Source organism: Myotis davidii, unplaced genomic scaffold (genome assembly GCF_000327345.1).
Source record: "Myotis davidii unplaced genomic scaffold, ASM32734v1 scaffold147, whole genome shotgun sequence".
NCBI classification, from domain to species: domain Eukaryota; kingdom Metazoa; phylum Chordata; class Mammalia; order Chiroptera; family Vespertilionidae; genus Myotis; species Myotis davidii.
This window is the reverse complement of record NW_006383010.1, coordinates 7,074,797-7,097,821: the sequence shown is the minus strand read 5'-3', so window position 1 is coordinate 7,097,821 and position 23,025 is coordinate 7,074,797. Positions and strand designations below refer to the sequence as shown.

The window sequence follows — 23,025 nt, the reverse complement described above, 5'->3', positions numbered from 1 at the left end:
TGATCTCTCTCTCTCTCTCTCTCTCTCTCTCTCTCTCTCTCTCTCTCTCTCTCAATCAATAAATATATATATATTTTTTAAAAAAATATATTTTTAAAAAATAAGAAAGAAAGGACAGCGTTCTAGAAAAAATGGACTATTTTAAAAGGGGAATTGGAAAATTATTCATTGGAAAGCAGTGAGTGCGGTTAAGTTTATTTATTTGTTTGTTCATTTAACCATTATCCTTGACACTGTGATGAGGGCTTTAAGGCAGTTTCCCAAATGTGCTGAACCCTCAGAATCCCCTGTGCTCTTGTCACACCCGTTCTCATCAGGAGAGTCCCTGGATGGGAACACCGAGACGGCTGGTTTGGATGATGGATGTTAGGTTTTTCTCTGTTCTTGAGCACCTGGTCATCTATCGTCATCTCTCTAAGCCTCAGTTTTTATATGTAAAATGTACATAAAAATAGGTAAATTAGGTAAAAAGGAAAACGTCTTCAGAGGTTTACTGGAGCTTATAAATTAATTAAAGATTATAATTTCAATATGTGTGTATATAGGGGACGGTGGTGGCTTCCAGAAAGGAAGTGAAGTTCTACAAAAAAAAAAAAATTGTTACAGATTTATCTTTTCAGATTTCTGTTTTTCAAGTTTGTTATCTGGGTTTTATTTGTTAGGAGAATGTGAAATATTTCTTGATGTGCCTGTTTTACTTTTCTTATTATTTTTGTGCCCCAAACCAACTATTCATTTCAAATTTTATACAGCACATTATAAACTCACACCTCCAGCAGTTACACGAGGCACTTGTTTAGCTTAACCACTTGTGTCCCAGACAAGTGCCGCCGACTCTACCTTAGAGGGCCAAGCCCAGCACCCTGCACTGGAGTGGAGAGGGTTCGCTCAATACAGCTTTAAATCTGACCCCTTCTCACTTTTGGACATTTGGAGAAAAATCATTCACTATTCCCTTTGATAGTTGTCTCTAGATTTTGTTTTATTTTTTTTGTTAACCCCTACTCAGAAAGCTTTCCCCTTAGCTTGACCCTAACTCTCTCGTGCTGTATAGTTTAGCACCCTTCTGTATTTATATTTTCAGGTTATTTTCATTCAAGTAAATGAAACAAGTCACCTTTTTGGAATAGTTGTGCAGTTTCCTTTCTGTGATAATTAGCTGTTTTTAGTAACTTATTTTTTTTGGTTCATTTAGCAGCAGCAACAGAAGAACCAGAAGTGATTCCAGACCCGGCCAAGCAGACAGACAGAGTGGTGAAAATAGCAGGAATTAGTGCCGGAATTTTGGTGTTCATCCTCCTCCTCCTGGTTGTCGTATTGATTGTAAAAAAGAGGTAAGCCCTCATTTTGTTCTGTCCCACTCGCTTATCCATGTCACTAGATTTCAAGTACTTTTTTGTTTCCTTGACCTTCTTAAATTAGAGGATTGAATTTAGAAGAATTGCATTTTAACCATGTCAGCAGGAGTCTATTCCTCATACTTCAAAAATAAATTTGTGTTGGTTATTTGCAGTTTAATTTCAGATATAAATATCTACTTTTTGTCACATTAACATTGATATTAATGTATGAATTAAAATTTATCAAATGCGAAGATACTTGAGATGTTAATTTATCTTGTACTTCTAGTGTTATTAAGAATAATGAAGTCAGGATTTATCATAATGCTTGGGTTATGGTCTATGAATTATTTTGTACTCTATTTTTGTACATATTGGCTATAAATAAGGTATGAGAAGAATATAAACATTATTTGTGAAGTTGTGTATTAAATATTCACTGACTATTTGAGCACTTTAATATGAAAAGTCAAGTTTTTAAAAATTGATCATTAGTCTATTATACTGTATCAACTAATATCTTCTGGAATCATATGAAGGTATTAGGACCCACTAGAATTTAAAATGAACTCTAGTCTGGAGGTTTTTCCAAAGTATGCAGTTTTTATAACTTATACTTTTTTTCATTTTCTTATGTGTCATTTGTCAGGCATTGTCTCAGAAACTATACAAATCCCCAGTTCTCCCAATCATATGTGTTAGATAAATCTACAATTGGGAAGGACTTAAACACATCTTAACGTGCAGAATATAGCCCTAAAATAGTGTTGTATCTAAAAGTGTTTGTAATTTGTAAATTATATTAAATAATATAATAAATGATGTTGATAACATTAAGTCATATAATATTCTATGATGATTAGTATTTTGTATTCAAAATAGATCATTACCAATATAGATATGATTCATACTACATGTTTAATAATTCCATCAGAGTTTATTTTAATGCATTGCCTCTTTACAATTATTCCCTGGAGATATATATGTTGGAGAAGACACATCTGCATTAGAAACATTAGGTATGCATTATAGTGTTTTGTGTTAAATTAGCTACATACGTGCTTTCCCCAATAGTGCTTTCTCTTTCTGCTGTTGTCTACCTATGTGGTTGGAAAATACATCATATTTGAGTCAGAAAGATTTAAGTATTTTAGTAATACAAATTTGCCAGGCAAGATCAATACACTTTTTGAATATAACCTCCAGATCATATGTTTCTACTTAGAGTAAATTTATACTTGGAGGGTTAACTACACTAAAAAATTTAGAAAGTCATTCAACTTTGCTCCTCTATTGAAATTATTCCAGTCACTTCAGATTGGACATGGGAGCAAGAAAATAGCTTCAGATTATGTCCTCACCTAGTTAAAATTGGGTGAAATAATCAGTTTTATTTGTTATTAGGGTCTTTCTTATTCATGGCCTTCTATTTTAGAAATAACAAAAACATTTGAAACATAAATCTTATAAAGTATGCCAAAACAATCCCAAAGCATGATTGGGGGAGGGGGGTGTATATGCTCTGACAACTCTCTAAAATTGCATAATGTAGCAAATTCTTTGCTGGTTCATATTTTAAATGGTTAGATAAATGGGCCTCAAGTAAAATGTGTAATGTTGGAGTTTTCACAGTTATACTTTAATTGATTGCTTTTTGGTAGAGAGTATGCTAGGGCTTTTATTTTTCTGCCTCATCACCTCCATGATTAGTAAAGGTTATAATTTTATACACAAAGTTACATACTTAAATATGTTACCTTCCAATATATAACATTATAATTAAATTAATTGAATATCTTACTCATCCAACTTTGTAACGACTTTTACTCAATTTTGTGTCACACATGTATCCTGTATGATTTAATCAAAAATATGTTTATTATACATACACAAAATCATAGATATTACAATAATATTGGATAGTATCAAATTTAGGGAAACATTTTAGTGTATAACATAGGTACCCATATAATGCACAAATTTATAATAAAATTAATGAAAAGGCAAATTATTTTAGCCTTTAATCTTTATTTTTATGGGAAATGACTAGGTTTCTCAAGATTTTATCCCTCACTGGGGATAATAATATATATAGGTATACTTCTCTTGTTGAAAACATTCTATGTATTTTTGGTTGTGTGAAGAAATGGTTTGGAATTCACTTTAGTGAAGTTCTACAGCTAAGGGTATACATAAAGTAAGTTTTTAGGCTGAGAAAAGGGATATTGCATCTTTCAAAACGCAATGCCATTTTTTAATTTAATTGCTGTTGAATTATTTCCAAATGTATGCCATTACTTCATTGGTTATGTATTATATTTTAAATGCACAGCATGGATGCTTTAATAATTCTAAACATAAATTTGAAATTATGTTTCAATACAGTAAATGTTTGTGTATGATATCATCTTCACATACATCTACTGTAGACATATTTTGTGTATATTATAGTGTTTGGTGCATACGTATATTCACTTAATATATGTATGTACCTGTGTACCATTAAGATATAATGACTTATTTACAAAAATTTAGGTCTCATTCTGCATATATTCTATATTAACATAATAGATCTTTATATTTTGTATCTAAAGAATAATAATCAATTCAGTGTACAAGTTCTATAAACAGCTGTTCCATCTTTCATGACATTTAGATGGTAATGGAGGATGTGCTTAACTGCATGTTGAAGATACACAATCCATTTAATCTTTCAATTTTTTTGGCTATAAAAGAAATGTCAGCATGTTATTTTTTTCCAAAATTATGTATTTTAAATTTTATTTTTCTATTGCATATCTGTCTAATTGCATGGCAAAAGATATCTAACCAATGCATGAGCAAATTGAAATGCAAACCAAAAAAAAACATGAATTTTATTTTATTTCATTTTATTTTTAACGCACATTTTTCTGCTTTATTGAATGTGACGGAGTCACGCTTTTCATTCACCATTGCTTCTCTTTTTCCACTGTCTGTGATTTGCTTGCCAGGAGGAGCTACTATTCTTACTCCTACTACCTGTAAGTAGAAAATGGGTGATATACGACTTTACGTGTGTTAAAGATGCAGTATCCCTTTTTGGAAAAAAAAACAAAACAAAACATGATGTTTACAATTTTGGTGACATTTCAAAAAATGTTTTTCTGGACTCTAAAACTATAAAGTTTACCTATTAACTTACTTTGTTAATCTTTTTAAAAAGGGATATTGTATTTCTGTATGTTCAGCTACCTTTATTTTAAAATTTTCAGTTTTCCATAAGTAGCTTTAGTCTACAGCCTAAAACATCATTTATTTAGTTACGTCAAACCTGTACCTTATCAATATGAGACCTCTCTCATCAGGCAGAGGTAGTGGTTGTAACGCACGAATCACTATCTTTACGTAACACTGTTATATTTAACAAAATGACCCAAGTGATAGATTCATAGAAGAACAATCAAAAGTGGCTTCCCAGGATGCAAATCACATCAGGACTGATAGTGAAAACATCTGTCTCCACATTTCCAGGAATCCATGATGGGTTATAACTTCCAAATGAACAACTTTGGTCTGCCCGTCTAGGCTGTCAGTATACCCTTGCAAAACAAATGGATTAATGCATAATGCTTAAGTGACAAATAAATAGAAAACAATTTGGAGAAAAAAACATTATTGTTTATTTTAACATAAGTAAGATTATTATTTTTTAAAAACAAGACCAAGGTGGGGAAAAGCCCCTTCCAAATACACAAAACATAGGTACATGTCACAAATCTCCTTTTCTCTTCCAAAGTCTTAGCTCATCCTATAATTAGGTATAGAATGATAGTTGGATAAGGATGGAGAGTATTAGCCACTCTATTTTTCTACTCATTTTCAATTTGCTACTTTAGATGCCAGGATACACAGCCAATCCAAAGGAACAATACAACCAAGTGTTCCTGGACATTGCTTGTTCACTATTTGATCCACCACCTTTTAGACTTAAGGACTGTGATTACGCATGTTTGAGGGCACGTATCCCCCACTATTTATTTCATTAGGTAAATTTAATCTAGCTTAACAACAAAATTTGTTGAGTCTCAATGACTATAACAGAATTTTGTTTAAAATATTATTAAAAAATCTGCTACCCAAGCAGGTGAAAACTAACAATGCTCCTAGCTTATTCTGATGGGTCATAATATCCTTGTTAAATCATGTTGGATGAAGCCAAAGGTAATTAACTGTACCATTTCATACAATGATGGAGCACTTTTCCTCGTTATAGCCCACCCATATATCCACCTGCGGATATGTATGCTGTTGAATGCTTTGATGATGAAAGTCGTTTGCACATCTGTCAAACTCAAGTAGTTTCAGAATGGTTTAACTGCCCTGAAGTGCACATTATATATACTTGTTCCTCAGTGGAGACAGAGCATCAAGCATACAGAAATCAATAAGTATTTAATTATGAGAATGCCAATAAGCTTCCCCTTAACTATCTATACATTGATAGTGTTAGAATGGGATTGTCTTTTTAGTGGATGGATAATATCCCAGGATCCTAGACTTGGTAGTAGGTTATGATGCTGTTATTGTAATATTTGTGGCTATTGGCGTTATTAATCATAATTAGAAAGAATGTCACAGAGATATGCCTTTAAAAGCTGCTCAGATGTAACTCGTGGAGCTAATCTTTAAAATTTTAAAGATTTTTAAAAATAAAAGTAGAAATAAATTGATGGGAATTTAAAAGTTAATCAGATGCAACCTTTGAGCTAACATGCATTGACATCATCATAGGAACGCTCAGTTCTTGATCAAAACACGTAACTGTGATGTTTTTATTTGTTTGTAAGAACCTGAATTAAAGCCTACCTCATAGGGTTATTGTAAGAATTAAGGTAGTAGAACCAAACTGGTAATGCTTGGTTGGCAGATACTAACAAAGGTTATAGTCCCCTGTAATTTGACAACTAACAAAGTTTTGTGACTCTGAAAAGTAAAGATCCTTCATAGCTATGAAAACTTTTACCTGCCATGAATTTGACAAATTCATTGCTTAATATTTTTCTTAATCATGAAACATATACATTTTAAAGTAAAGCCTCAAAGCCCAAACATGCCTTTTCTATTTGCTTTGAACTGCCCATCCTCAAAAGTTTCACTTTTTAATCCATATTCCACATTGTGTTATATTTATTCAATTCAATCTCTTAAATTTTTGGAGGAACGAATTTATTATTTCTCCTTGCCTGGCAAAGACTGGAAGTTATATTTTAAACTATCTCTTTTTTTTTCTGTTTCAAAAGTTTTAAATGGCAAAACATTTGTGCTGCATTCCCATTGTAACAATTAATGTTTCACTCCTAGAGTAAGTCGATGCCTTACATTATAGTACACTTGTAATGGGTCATTTAGTGATGTTAGCAACTGGAGATAGTTAAGAGTATAGGCCTTGAAGCCAGGTCATTTTTCACTGCTTATTAGATAAATAACCTTGGGCAAGTTATTTAACTTATCTGAGCCTCAATAAGCTCATCTTTACAGTTAGAACTCTCATGCCTTTTTCAGTAGGTTGATCTGAGAATTAACGGAATTAGCAAATGAAAAGTGTGAAGCATATCACAGGCCTATTCATTCATTCAACAAGCATTTTATTTGAGTGCTTGCTATGTGCCAGACACTGCTCTAAGTGCTAGGAATATACAGATGGTTCTCCCCTTTGTGGAACACACAGTGAGGGAAAGAATTAATAGGACCCTTGCAATGATATGTGATGAGTGTTATTAGAGGCAGAAAACGTGGTGCTAGAAACTCACCCAGCACGGAAACCTAATCTGAAACAGGTTGTTGGAATTAGTCAGAGAAGCCTGCCTGTTGAGGTGAGACACAATGCAAGTTAACCAGAAATTAGAGGTAAAAGAACCTTGTAGGTCAATGAACAAATAACATAACATCAAAGAGGTAAGTTTGGAAAGTGACGTCTATAGATCAAAATACGATCTGCTAATGTTTAATTTGCTTCATACACTGTTTCAAACAATAAAAGCACTTGAAAAAGTCAGGAAATTTAATATGAATGTTCAGATTCATTACTTCTCCTTAAATGTAATTTAAAAATCAGAAGCTTAACACTGGGATCAGATGCCAGTAGTCACCTAGATAAGTTGCCCCTAAGCTGCTCTCCAGGTCTCCACAGTCCCCACACTTCAGGACATTGTCTTCCCACTGCAGCAGCACTCATTCACAGTCCCTGTCTGAAACCTGTAAGGCTGTTATGGGGATTTTACTGCCTCACCTAGAAAAAAAGAGATAATGACTTTTCAATGAATAGAGCAAATATTGCTAATAATGGTGGTGGTGGCGATGGTGGTGGTGGTAGTGGTTGTGAAGGTGTAGTTAGTGGTAATAATGCTGTTGGTGGTGGTGCTAGTTCTTATTATACTTTCGCCATTGTTTTCTTACTACTAGTACTGTCATTATCATTATTATTATAATTTATTTTAAAAAGTGCTCCTTCAATCCCAAAAGCTTAGTTTCCGACTGTCTTATTTAGGTGTCAGATCTGCTGTGTTCATATGTTGGGTATGTTGGGTAAAAACTCCCTGAGGTTAAGTATTATAATTTTCGGGGGGTGGGGGAGAGTAATCTATTCAGGAGTAGCTCTTGAATTGCTAGATTGAATTTTGAAAGGAAACTCTTGGGGGCATAAATACAACTATTATATGAGCCTTTAAATAAAGTGTTGGTAGCATATTTTCTCTAGTAAAGATACTAATGGGAATCGGAAGAATATATCCTAGCTAATAATCTAGCTGAGAAATGGTATTCTTAAAACAACTAAAGAATATTTCAGAGGCGACATAAACTGCTGCCATAAATTTAGAAACATAATCTGCCTACTACAGGCTTTTAGAGTGCCTTTATTTATATCATCTAAATCGCCACGTTAATGTGATGTAAACGTTTTGTATACCCTTAATGTTTTTATTACATGTTTCATGTGTAATGGTCACAAAGAATCATAAGGTATTTCATATATTTGATATTAAGATAAAGATTTCAGTATTCAAGTAGCTGAAAAGTCTAACTCTTCTATTTTCCAAGTCCCCTAAGTCATTTGTCCCACTGACTTTATAAGGCATTTCTTTAGTGGATACTCTGCCATGTGATTCTAAAACAAGCTTTTAGGATTTGACCATGTCTATAGTTCAAGATTATAATCATTTGTGTAATGCATCTACTTTTTCATATAGTATATAACTTTTTCAAATTTTCCTGTATATTTGCATTATATTTAGCTGTGGTTGATTTTATAAGTCTCCAGTTTAGTTATGGGTTAATGTTATAAATAAATTGGTAAATATATGTTAATGCTACACATGTTGCATTTTACTGAATAATAAAACAGAAAATGAAGAATGGGATTGCTTTGTTTATTTTAATTGGATGAGTATAGCAAAATAAACTTTAAAAAGTAGTCATGTTATTCCTCAGAAGAACTTCTAACAGTTGACAAAAGAATTAATCACCCAGGAGGAAAACCAAAATTTAGCTTCAGCTTAAATTTTTCTTGACTAGCTCTAATAAGGAAGTATTCACATATGGTTGTTATAAAGTGTAGTTATATTTTATAATACTTTATTTTAGTGATAAAATATAAGAAATAAGAGGTTTGGGTTGGCAGCTTGAATGTTGAAACACTCAAATGACAAATAAACTAGTTTCATAGCAACCAAAATATATTGTTTGAGTGTGGAACTTAATTCCCGAAATTATGACCTAAATTATTTCTAAACCACATCTATATCCTTATCGTTGGGCTTTCCTGAACTACATACTGCTGGTGTCAGCTCTCCTTCAAGCTTCACACTAAGGTTTCCTTTTTGTATTTGCCTTGGCAGCAAACTCGCCAAAAAGCGCAAGGATGCTCTGGGGAACACCCGGCAGGAGATGACTCACATGGTGAATGCTATGGACCGAAGCTATGCGGATCAGAGCACTCTGCACGCCGAAGATCCTCTCTCCATCACCTTCATGGACCAACATAATTTTAGTCCAAGATGTAAGTTCTTTAAATTTTTCACAAATGATTTTTAAAGCTGTTTTTTAGTGCACTCTGCGGTCAACATTAAAATTTTCATAAATTATTTTTGAAGCTGTTTAGTGAACTCTGCAGTCAACACATTGTCTTTTGAATAGTGAGAGAAAATAAGGAAAAGAAATGGAAGAAACAGCTAGAAAGAGAAAAAAGCGATAGAGAATATTATGGAATTCATAAGAACTTATTTTCAATCTTGATAGTAGATTCACTTTAATGTCAAACTGCATGAATTTCATTGCTATATCATTATAATATATATTCATATATACTACTCAGACCAAATCATTTGTCATTGCTTTAATATACTTGATTGCCTATATAAAATGAGTTTATGTCAGATTTATAGTTATTTTTCCATTTGTCTTCCTTTGTGCAAGATAAATTGTTTGTGAGATAAGAAACATCATATTCTTCCTGCAGATTATTTGCATTGATAAAATTATTCTATTAAAATATTCTATATACTCCTGGGAAATTTTAGTAACAAAAAGTTAATTGAGCCCAGCTGGTGTGCCTCAGTGGTTGGGATCAACCCATGAACCAGGAGGTCATGGTTTGATTCTCAGTCAGGGCACATGCCTGAGTTGTAGGCTTGATCCTGGTGGGAGGATGTGCAGGAGAAAGCCGATTGATGATTCTCTCTCATCATTGATGTTTCTATCTCTCTCTGCTTCTTCCTTCCTCTCTGAAATTAATAAAGTGTGTGTGTGTGTGTGTGTGTGTGTGTGTGTATATATATATGGAAAGAGGAATCTACATGCTTTTCAGTATCTGGTGTGAAGTTCAAAAGTTTACTTGAATAGGGGCTTTGGCAGGAAATGGTAAAATCCATCCAGCAATTCAGCTGTTCATCCATCTACCACCTTAGCCACCCCTCCATCCATATTAAGAATTCCTAATGTTGATCTATGAAGGCAGGACTTTTAAGATATATTTCCACTGAAGTGCTATTTAATGGCAAATGATTTGAATAATTGCCTCACAATTAATATTAGTTTATCTTCAAATTTCCAATGAATTTTATATATTTTTCTTTCTATAGCGCTGTTTGTTACTTAAAATTAAGTTAAATTATCTAACTGTTTCTTTAAATCCTCAAGTAAGTTGATGCATGAGGAAGGCAAATCATGTTTATCCTAGGTCTTGCATATGCAGGCGCATTCGTCCACAGATCCCAGAGTTTTGCTTACCTCCATTTGAAAAACATGTGTATAAGGAAAGAATAGACAATAAAACTATTATTTCTTATACATATTATAAGCATATGTTGTAGTAATATAGAGAAAATTAAGTGTTTGTAGGTTGTATGTATGTAGGTCTTTTCAGAAAGGGAAGGGTTTTTTTTCTGTAATGTTCAAGTTGGTGAAAATTTTCAGACATTATTAGCCCTAAATGCAGCCCATCATTTTCCTTGATACGTATCTAACCAAACAAGTTAGAAATGCTATAGTCATTTTGGAATTTAATTTTAATCAATATAGGGCCTTTTTAATCTACTTTATCTTTATTTCACTATAAGATAATTGACAGAGAATAACATAAAATATTGTTGTAAGTAAATTTTCCAGAAAATATAGATGTACCATCTCTCTAACAATTTGATTTAATAGTTAACCCATTAAGGATTTGAAAACATCTTTGTTCCCCCAACTTTTCTATCTTTTGCCTATCTTATTAGGAAGGTTGAATTCAACAGTGTAACTATAAATACCCACCTATGAACTTGGAGAAATGATTAAATATATTTCCCAGAGTTAACTAAAAAAAAAAAAAAATACTTGGAATTAATATGAGATAATTGTTTCTCAAAGTAACTTGCACTTGCTAGATCTAAAATACATGGGATTCCCCCTAATTTTAGAAACTTTATAATGTCAAATTGAATATTCCTTGCTTTTTAAATTAAACTGAGTATTGAACTATAATTATAGATGCACCTTTCTCTCTTGGTGTTTTGCAATAACCCAAACTGAAAGAGAATTTTACTTTTGCAGGTTATAGTAACCAAAGAAAATTTAATAACGATATTTCTTAAGAAAACATAACTCTATTTTAAAGGGAACAACTTTAGGGCAATATGTTCCTTCATGAGCTTTGTTTTCCTATACAGTGCCCAATGATCCACTTGTGCCGACCGCTGTGTTAGGTGAGGCCCTAATTCTTTATCATCATTTTTGCATGGATCACACCTCTTTGCATGGGTTATAACTTTGTCAACAGAGTAATTGTTCACAGTGCAGAAAGCAACTTGATTTAAAATATATAGTCATCATCTTATCAAAGAGAACAACTGTGGTAAGTCCAGTCAGATCTAGTGGATTTCAGATTAGTAAGGTGTACTATTCTAAAGCAACGTATTTGCTAATTTTGGGTTCCATTAGATTTGCAGCAAAAGTACAATGGCACCTAATATAAGATTATGTTTATTTAAGCAGGTTAGTAGAATGAACCAAAATGCACAGGGAACAGTGCTACATGAGTAATTTCTTCATATGTAAAAATGTATCTGATGGGAAGGGATTTTCCAAATCCTCCTAATTTTATAGTTACTATATAACATCTAAGACAACTGGTCTTATGGGTGATAAATAAGTCCTTTTCAGATGTAAAATTACATTAATTTTTAATTTAATTACAGATTTAAGAATAGAATGAGTTTCATTTCAACTTGTACTCTATTCCTTGACTGATTTCACACCAATGATTCATGGCCATCTTGCTTATAATGTTCACAAGTTATATATCATTGTTAACCCAGTGTTTCTAATATTTAAGATTTACCCAGAGAAATGTAGAAATTACCAGAAAAATGTGTCTTAAACATTACCAGTTTTCATATTCTATATTTAAATTTCTTGTGAACATAAAACTTTAGCTTACATTTGATGCATGTTTTATTATGCATATATTCAACAGTTGGTTACCTTTCCAAAATATTTTGGAACCGTTCCACTAATTCAGTTAAGTAAAATACACCTCTTTTTCACTAAAATATTTTAAGTTATAATTTTGGAATATAAAGAATATATATCATAAAAGAATCTGTTAGCCAATGTTCTCTGTTGCTGATTGCACTCTCCCTTGAATGTCCACACCAATAATGGCAGGGAAGTGAACTGAGGAATTTGCCCCAAGGGGTAACCTCACCATCAGTGAGAAGTCAGGAATCTTGATCATTGTGAAGGTACCAAGTGCCTTTGAAAATGTCATCATTGTTGAGCACTTTAGAAGGCTGTCAACATCAAATTAATAAGTAAAATTCAATTAAAATATTAACAACTCACTGGAAAAAATTCAGCTGCCTAAATGTTAAAAAGTGATTACAGTAATATTTTAAGGACATTTATATTTGGGTTGAACTCTCAGTCCTCCTATGGACTCATAATAGAAACTCATGGAAATACTGTACCTTTCATCTTTGCTTCCCCATCTGTAAAAGAGGTAATAATTCCCACAGTACCTTTTTCATAGTTTTCTAAAAGAGAAAATGAGGTAATATATGGGGGTTTTTACAAACTATACAGCTTAAAAGGTTATTGTAATAGCTTTCCCTGTGAAAAGGGATATTTATGTTTAAGGAAGGCTAGAGTTAACACAATAGAGTCATCAAACCCGTTCATATAAACAGCCGTTATGCTTTTTATTTCGTTTTGAAAGTTGGGCTGTTTAATTTAAAAAAATATATATATATATTTGTTGTTTAAAAGCTAACTCCCATTAATAGTATCAGATGTAAAAATGACTTGTTGCGTTTTTCATCATTCATGGAGTCATGATGTTTACAGTTGTTTTGCATCCAATAGATTTTGTGTTTACAAAGCAATTTTGAAATCATTTCAAATGGATTGATCTTAATATCTACTTGCTGATTTTAAAAGAGCTTAGAAACTTTTCGTATTAATTCATATATTTGTTTTTTTGTGTTTCACTGCTTCTTTGGGTTAAAGTCCCTATAACTGGTAAGTGTATTGCAAAGAATTCTAGAAAACCTTTCCATCAAAGAAATACTTGAAGTTATTATTCTTAAATGTGTAATAAGGATAATGATTAGTACATGTACTCTCACTACTAGTCACATTATGAGGTGGTTTAATGAGGCGGAAATGTTTGGAGATTAATAATTCATATGTGATTATTTTAAAGAATGCTGCTCATTGTACTACTGTATTAAAGCTTAATGCAAAACAAAAGGCATTTCATACTGGAACATAATTACGGAAGATTTAGGATGTGGGTGAATTCTGTGTTTCTCACTGAGCCTTTTACAGTGTCAGTGTTCTGCTGCTCCAGCAGGTCTGATGTGAGCGCTGGGGCTGCCCACAGAGCAGCTTAGGTGATTGCATTCCGCCTCACTGACATTATCTGTCCTTGTCTCCTCCTGAGCTCAATAGCGCCCAGATCAGTAGCTTTTGATTAACTTTACTGGAGAGATGTATATGTTCTCTCTGTCAGTCTATCAATTGCAATATTTTAGCAAAGATAGATCAGATGAGGTTATGCACGTAGGAAGAAGAAAATCTCATGAATTATGTTTGCTATAAAATGTTTGTGTCTAGAGGGGTGGGCAAAACCTAAATAAAGGGCATTAATTCAGTTGGGTGGTTAGGTCACAAGAGAATCCAGCAGGGGTGTTTTTGATGCATTGTGGTGTTTTAGAAGTAAATGAGAAATAAAAAAAACGCCTTCAGCCTGATAAGCAAAAGTAAAGTAAATGCAATCAAGCTAAATTATAGAAGCATACAAATCTGATTGTGGGGTTCTTTTGTTTTGTTTTTCCCTTCTCCAGGAAGAAAAAATGTTTATCATGGGGACAACAATTCATTTTTTGCCATATCCTATTTGTAGAGTTGGTGATAGAACAGGCAAATGTACCAGCATTTGAAATATGTTTCACTGTTTAATTAAATATTGTTCTCTACAGTATGCATTACCATTAAAAACAAAAGTTCCCCTAAGAGTGTACTTTCTCTTCTGTTAATGAGCATGGCAGTCTAATGCTTTTCAAAGTAACACCCCTTAAAACATTTTTTTAAGTGGTAAGTTTACATGTGATACATATAAGCATGCTTTTTCTCATTGTAATGATTAGAACTGTGGTCATTAAAATAATAATTATTCTTCATAGGTAAAATGTTCTTGTTTTTTTTCTTCCTTGTTATGACAGAAAGATGCTTAAAGTTTCTTTTCATTTTAAGCTAATAACACAATTGGGATGGGGCCTACACTTAACTGTGGGTGGTAAGGGATTCAACTGGTTTTAACGAACTCAATCATTGAAATGTTTATTGGCTGCTTTACACCAGGCACTAGGAATATGTTTTAAAAAATGACTCTGTGTCTAACCTATAAGTGTTTAGAGTTTAGTGAAGAAAAACACCAGTAAACAAATTATTAAAAGATAAAATACATGAATGTAGAAAAAGAGGCCATGAGAATGTAAAGCAGGAGCTGTGGAGCCCAGCCTGGATGGTCCATGGAAGAATTTCAGAGGAAGTGCCTACTACATATTTTGCCCAGAGACATATGCTGGTTTCTTTCCTACAGTAGCCAGAAGAGTCCAAATATATTAGCAATAGAAGCAACAACAACAATAATAATAAACCAAGTGGGTAGAGATTGAGTATAAATGCACATGGGACCTGGCTGGCCGACATAAAGGGTCCAGGGATGATTCTGTAGAATGCCTTGTTTTCCAGTCTGGAGTGCCATGGGGAGACGCCCCAAGTGGTTGGGCATAGTAAGGCCAAAAGGGCAAGAAGAGCAGCCACGTGGGTTGTCTACAGGGAGGTTGACTTATGGCTGAGAAGGAGACTGTTTGTTTTAATCAACAATGAAAACACCTCTCCAGTTGACTTGATTTTCTGATCCCACTCAATACTGCTATGATTATGATTGCAGATACAGAGAAAAGTGAGAACCCAGCAAAATCTCCCACTATGCTTTTTAAAGGTGGACTAGATGTCTCTCTACGCCTCAAAGCACCGTTTGCCCTGTTGAAATAAACATGTGTACTCTGACCTCGTACCTTGAGCTGACGTGAAAGGCTTTATCTGCCCTAGGCCTCTACTCTATTTCTTTCCTTTCCTCCTGTTACCAGAAAGATCTTGAGATCTTAAAAAATCTGTGCATTGATATATATTAAACAAGATAACTTTGTCTTCTTTTTAATGTTCTTGAATCTGAAAAATGCCAGATGAGAACCACAGTGCTACAGCAGAGTCCAGTCGCCTTCTGGATGTACCTCGCTACCTCTGTGAGGGGACAGAATCCCCTTACCAGACGGGACAGCTGCACCCAGCCATCAGGGTGGCCGATTTACTGCAGCACATTAATCTCATGAAGACATCAGACAGCTATGGGTTCAAAGAGGAATATGAGGTGAAAGTTTCTGTATTATGTTAAATGTTATTTCTAACTATTATACTCAGGGGAACTTCACAAATTCCCTCCCCTTAACATAACACAGAGTCGAATACTCTCTAGGCACTAATCCTGTGTTTGCATGAAAAATCAAGTGTGTAGCAAGATACCTTGGGTTCCAGTGTACCATTACAGGTTCTGTCATTCAATGACTTAGTCAGTAGGTACCTCTCTGCCTTTTTGTTTCTTGACCCTCTGTTGAGAAGTGGGATAAAGCTTTGTGTTCTAAATGTACTACTTGTCATTCTTAGTTTTGTTTTAAGCATTATTGTGGAGCGTTGCTGAGAGGAAAAAACAGAGCACTACAAATCCAAATGTTCAGAAGCCAAAAGAAGGATATGAGAAATTCTTCCTCGTTTCCCTTTCCAACTCAAACAAAAATACCAATAATTAAACTGCAAGAGAAGTGATTTAAATTAGTCATTACAATACATAGCAAAAAGTAGACAGTTCCTTTGCCACCTTTGTCTACTGAGAAATATCAGTATGATGTGGAGAAGGAAGATCTTCCACCACCATACACACACCACCACACGTGCATCACCATACATGCACCACCATACATGTACCACCATACATGCATCACCATACATACACCACCGTCCATATACCACCACACATGTGCCACCATATGTGCACTACCACACGTGCACCACCGTATGTGCACCACCATACGTGTACCACCATACATGCACATTTACAGTGAAAGAATTCAAGCACTAATTTTCTTTACATTCAAAATGCATTCAACTTCATGAAGAATTCTCTAAACACTACATTATATTTATAGATTACTTGCATGACTTAGTTTGGGAGTGAATACAATTATCTTTGAATTTCAAAAGTTGGTTTTAGATGTATGCCGGAAACACTATGCTGTGGTAACGAATAGGGCAAGGAATTATAACATGCTGCCAGCACTGGTTCTTTCTGTTCATTTCCTTGTATTCCTGTGTACCTCACTTCAAAGACCGTTGACTCTTTGAAGACCCCATTTCCTGTTTGAGCAAAGTTAAAGCTTTTCTGCAAAAAGGAAATCTCTACCCATATTTTAAATTGCTACATATGGCAATTAAACCAATCAACAAACTCATCTGTTCAAAATTCTTGGAGATGGTGACTTTTTTAATTTTCATATGGTCTCTGGTAGAGACTCAGTTCTTTTCATGATCTTCAAAGAAACTGAAATGTGGTGTATTGCACATGATTTAATAAATAATTGAGGGGAAAACAAGTGTGTTTTTGTTCCTGTTATAAATGCTAAAGGAAGCACACTTGAAATATAACTCATTAAAAGTAGTTTTGAAGTTTTTGATGCTTTCTCTACCTCCTTCTCACAAAGTGAGAGCACTCTTAAATTTGAAATAATTTTAAGGTCTTGTCCCCTCCCTAAAGTTGTTACTTGTCCTTCATTTGAACTCAGTCCAATCCAAGATGAACAAGTATAGGAGTCCAAATAAGCTTTGTTCTGAAATGGAACATGTTCACTACTGTAGGACTTCCTCCCGGAGAAAGAGGCCATTACTGTTTTGGTCCTCACAACAGATAAACTTGCTGCATGAAAAGGAATTAAATTCGGTCTGCTTGTCAATTTTTTTTTCTTCTAGAGCTTCTTTGAAGGACAGTCAGCATCTTGGGATGTAGCAAAAAAAGACCAAAATAGAGCAAAAAACCGATATGGAAACATCATAGCATGTAAGTCCTCCTAGAATTCCTGGTGAAGGTAAATGTTGTGGGTAGAAGGTAAATAGTAAGTTGCAACTCCTCTTTATGTGGTTTTAAATTTTAAGAGAATCCCAGGGCCTGACACATCTGTTGATAAAGCAATCTACTTAATATTCAAACAGCATTGGCTATTGGCAGTAACTCTGAAATTGTCATCATCCTCATTAATTGTTTCACACTCTTCACACTGTGGATATAGTTCTATGTGATTTTATGTTTGCACACAAATGCATGGGATGTTATGAAATAACTGAGAATATTAACGCTGAAAAGAAAGGTCTTTTCAGTGATAAATTACTGCTATACCTCTTAACTTATTCAAGGTGGGAGTGGTCTTCTTTCTACATACCTTTATTCCTTCCTTGGAGCCTGTAAGAATTCCAATTGCTCCCTTTTATTTATCATTAGGGACTTCCTCCTCCTCCAATCTGCAATGTGTGTACATGGATAAATAAGTTAATTATCATGTGAAACATCAGCAGCAATGAGAAAAGTTAACATAATTTTTCATGTAACTATTTATTTACTTTGACCACTCTACTATCAATGAAAACTATTTTAAAGATGCTTATGAATGCATCAGAATTTAATCTTGACTCTCAAGAAATAGGAAGTTGAGAGCAGAGTTCAAAATTCACTCCTTATTTCTGTGGCTCATTTGCTGTAAAGTGCAGACAGAAGAACCCAGCCCATTTAAAATCATGCCTAGGAAGCAAAATTAGGAATGAAGGCAAATTTAGTTCCTTAGACAAGCCCATGACTCAAATGACTATTCATTGTACATTAATTATCATGTCCCCTAAAAGCGTCCTAATTATGAAGATGTTAGTCACTAAAAGCTTTATTAACAGAATGTTATAACCCTGATAAGTAATAAGATCATTAAAGTTCTTGGATTTCTTCAAATGACTGGTGTTTAAGGAAATGTAGATACTATATTATGGGTAAGCTCTTATCAACCATTGAAAATTATTCCAAGTATCTGCCAGTGGCATTGTCTCAAGACCAGGGGAATATTTCATAGCTTTTATTTTATTATTTACAAATTTTAGACGATCACTCCAGAGTAATTTTGCAACCTGTCGAGGATGACCCTTCTTCAGATTACATTAATGCCAACTATATAGATGTAAGTATTTTTACAGCTCAGTATGCCCAGTTTGTTAGCGTATAGACGTGAATCCTTTTGCTTGTCATTACCTATAAAGTGATTGCTAGCTTTTAAGCATAAAGAACAAACTGTACACTTTTTTCCTTGTTCCACGTCCTAGTACTTACTGATGTTGTTGTGCTTTCTTTCACACCTGACTTTGGTTTGGGCTGTAGATTTGGCTGTACAGGGATGTAAGTACCACTATATGTAAATAACAGTATCCTTAATGAATATTTAATGTGACTACTCTTACTTACAGTTATTACTAATACTACTACTCGTTCTCTCTGCATGCTTCACGTAATGAGCTCATACAGTATATCTATGTTCATTTCTTTGTAATCCCTTTACATGTGTAAAGGTCTGTTTTATCTCCTTCCCTTTTCTGTGTTTGGAAAAACAGGACCATTTTGAGCTCTTGACAATTTATTATGTACCTGAGTTTTATTTGTTGATGATTTCTGTTTCTGGCTTTTATTCTTACCCTTCCCTAAACATGTGAGAAGCTGGATGGTATGATGTGTTAGTGTTCCTGAAATTTTTACTTTTTACATTTGACTTCTGATGTGAATAATGGGTAGGGAGACTATTGTGTGGTGTGTGGTATTGGATTGCGAAGTATTAAAATTACTTAGGCAAAATAGTTACCAAATTGCATTTGTAAAGTATACATATCACACATATATATTGAATCATACAAATAAAAAAGTTTGTTGTAATCATACATTTCACTGTTAAATTTTAGTTAAAAACATATATACATGTGAATTCTCTCTTCAATGGGAAATAATTTTCTAATAAAAGATAAAATATTGTTGAGGTGGCAATATATTATATTACATGTAAGAATAGCCCCTTCACTTATACTTCCTGGTTCAAAATCACACTGGAAACCATGGGAATACTATTTCATCTCTCAGCCTCAGTTTGCTCATCTTAACAGTGAAGGTAATGAAAGTGCTAATCTTATTTGTTGTAAGATTTAAATGAAGCAATGTTTATTGAGCACTTAGCACAATGCTTAGCACATGTGAAGTACTTATTAAAATAAACTTCAGCTATTTTAAAAAATAATTTACCTAGGTATGCTGAAATTAATCAGTTCAAAATATAGTTATTTTGTGAAATGTCATTATTTATATTTTTAACTAATAAATTTTATAAATTGTAGTCTCAATATATTCATTAAATTTTGATTCTCATTCAATATTTTAAATGTATTAGACATCTTAACATGGGAAACTAAGCTTTTGATCTACTCATTAAAATTTTAAAAAATTAACATTTCTCTGACAAATTTGTACTTCTTTTTACCTATATAACTTAACCTTGGTTTTCTACCAAGGCATATACACTGGAGCCTTGGTATAATGCTAATTTATGGTTCATATGTAAAAAGTGTGTTCTAAGACTATTTTTAATCTAATATTTTTGTTAAGACCCCAGTATATTTTGGCTAATCATTATACAATATCATAATTTTCCCTCTTCTATTAATTTGTTATGCTTAAAAGATGTCTCCTGCAATTGGTAAATTTTTCATAAAAGCAGGAGATAAAATGCTTATAAAGATTGAAACAAATTTTTCATAAAATGCTGTGCTATGTGGGTATATTAAGGAATAATAACTTCCAATTTTGCAACAGTATAATGCTCAACCTATTAAGTTTTAGATAGGATATCTTCATTTATATGCATTTATATCTGTATTGAGTCATCCACACCAAAATGTGGATAAATTGTACCACAGGCTTTTTACTAAAGCACTCTGGTAAATACACAACAAATTCAAAGGTTAACCTATTATACCATTAACATATTTGCTACTCGGGGTCTATTGGAATTTAAACTAATTAATAATAACTACCAAACTATTCCTTCTCAGGAATAATTTCTTTATTGAAACAATATTAAATATTTAACCACACAGAGTTCTTGGCATATTAAAAAAAAGAGAAGAAAATACTGAACTTTATTGTTCAAGACAAGTATACTTTAAAACTCTTCCTTTTCTCTGTATGTGTGTGTAACTATAATTATGTGTAAGTAAATTATTATCAGCACACATAAATGGTTTTGGCAGATTCATGAATATATTATAGAGTAGGAATATTCTGTATGAAATCTCAGCAGGATTTTGATTTGATGCACACATGCATTGTCCAGCTCTAACATTGGAATGTTCTCTTATTTTTTTATGGTTCTAATATGTCGTTGTCCATTTGTAATGCAGTGTGTTGTACCTTTGGATGATAAAATGAGAATTGGTATTTTTGAACACAGTTTTTCCAGGAATGAATGATTAAAGCTTAACATGAAGGCATAAACATTTTAGTGAAACCAAACAAAATCTCTGATGTTATTCCCTAGCCAACAAATCTCAATTATGCAATATATATTCTAATCAGAGCCCTTAAAATATTTATTTTTTAATCTTACCTTTCAGATAACCTAGGTTTGAGAAGTGAACTATGAGTTCACTACTCATTTCTGGACTTTTTACTATAACTTAATCTTAACAGGTGGTTGTCTTCATCGTTTTATGCCTTCATTCTTTTAATCCTGGTATTGATGTAAAATTATGACCAATTTGTTCTCCTATTTTAGGGCTACCAGAGACCAAGCCACTACATTGCAACTCAAGGTAACACTTTGCCTCTTTAAGTGTTATACAAAAAACAAACTTGCTTATTCATCCATATGGTATTTTTGCAATTTAACCTATAATGGCTGAAGAGAAAGACAACAACATTCCTTCTGAATAACACTGCTTTTTATTCATTTGTATAATACAAGTTGTTTTATCTGTATAAAACATATATAAACTTTGATTTATTTTTTATTGCAAGTAAAAGAAAAGCTGTTGGTAGTTTTTGTGGTTTGGTTCTTGGTATCCTGATGTCCTAGAGCTCTAGTCAGTAGTGCTGGGTAGAGGAATTTCTTACTTTTGATGAAAGCAAGGGAAGTCTCATCTCATTTAAGGTGCCCATTTTCTTGTAGCAGCCTGTCAGCCTGGAATGTAATAGTACCCAAGACCAATATTTTTATAATGAGATTTTAGACTACCTTCCAGCAGTTGTTTTTGTTTTGTTTTGTTTTGTTTTGTTTTGTTTTGTTTTTTACAAGTTAAGACTGAGACAAAACAAAGGGCTAAGGGGAACTTTGTCAAGTTTATTCTTTGTGGAAAGTAAGGAAAAAATAGAAAAAAACTTGTTACAGTGGCACATTGGAGAGTAAAAGTATTCTAACATCAAAAACAAAAACACCTTCAGTCTCTCCAAATTGAGCACTGGTCATGAGGAGAGAAACTTGCACATCTATTGTATAAAAGAGAAAAGTAAAACAAAAGTTACATTGCTCTTTGCCAGAGGGTAAATTTTTTAATTGCTTTCACATATGTTGGAGTAATTCAGTTTAATTAGATATAAACCTTTTAAAGTTAGAAAACTCATTTGTGGTGAACATTATTCTAGTTTCATGGTAATGAGTAGAACCCAGTAGGAGCTTTCACAGTTTGCAGATGATACTCTATGTATGAAGTTTCTTCATTAACCGCAAATACGCAATGTGTATAAATGATGTGTATATATGTAATTGGTCATATGTACTGTTTGGTTGATAGTGGCATAATCCTGTTTTTGCAGATATTTGAAGATGCATTGAAGTAACTTGGATATCAATATCCTAGGAACGAGTGATGGAAATTATAGAAAGCAAATCTAAAACCAAACTTGTATAGGCCTGTGTTTTTGCCTGTAGCATGATTGTAGATGGGAACTGAATTTTAAATACTTTCAGTGACATTTTCTTCTAAATTTATTATTGATTACAAAATTTCTCTGATAACGTAATATTCAAATTAATTTTTTAATAGGCCCAGTTCATGAAACAGTGTATGATTTCTGGAGAATGATCTGGCAAGAACAGTCTGCCTGCATTGTGATGGTTACAAATTTAGTTGAGGTTGGCCGGGTAAGAAAAATATATATATTTTTTTGTGGTGTGTGTGTTTTTTTGTGTGTCATAAAACATGAGTATAACTTGAATAGCAAAACATAATAAATTTAACATATACTATCATTTGATTTCTTAAAAAATTACAGGCATAGCATATCAAATTAGTGCTCCCCTAAGCAAACCTTTGATGGCTGAGAAATTACTGGATTTCTCCATTAGTAATAAAATAAGCTTCGATTATATCCTAAAACCTAATTGCATTATTAGGCTTGTATATTTTTATGAGATTGCATAAAGTCTATTTAATGTGGAACATTCTTGTCTCATTTATAGATTTTTTTAAAGCTGTATAT

General features: G+C 33.2%; 1 protein-coding gene across 1 annotated transcript in view; it reads left to right on the top strand.

Annotated features, from left to right (window-relative positions):
* Window positions 1–23,025, top strand: part of PTPRK (protein tyrosine phosphatase, receptor type K) — a 472,216-nt gene that overhangs the window by 430,941 nt on the left and 18,250 nt on the right. Inside the window, exons 14-23 of the mRNA XM_015557792.1 lie at window positions 1,196–1,334; window positions 9,218–9,378; window positions 11,528–11,563; window positions 13,365–13,376; window positions 15,611–15,795; window positions 17,445–17,532; window positions 18,615–18,691; window positions 18,889–18,906; window positions 21,323–21,359; window positions 22,590–22,687. Coding sequence (XP_015413278.1) covers window positions 1,196–1,334; window positions 9,218–9,378; window positions 11,528–11,563; window positions 13,365–13,376; window positions 15,611–15,795; window positions 17,445–17,532; window positions 18,615–18,691; window positions 18,889–18,906; window positions 21,323–21,359; window positions 22,590–22,687 — 851 coding nt within the window. The remainder of the gene's footprint in view (window positions 1–1,195; window positions 1,335–9,217; window positions 9,379–11,527; window positions 11,564–13,364; window positions 13,377–15,610; window positions 15,796–17,444; window positions 17,533–18,614; window positions 18,692–18,888; window positions 18,907–21,322; window positions 21,360–22,589; window positions 22,688–23,025) is intronic.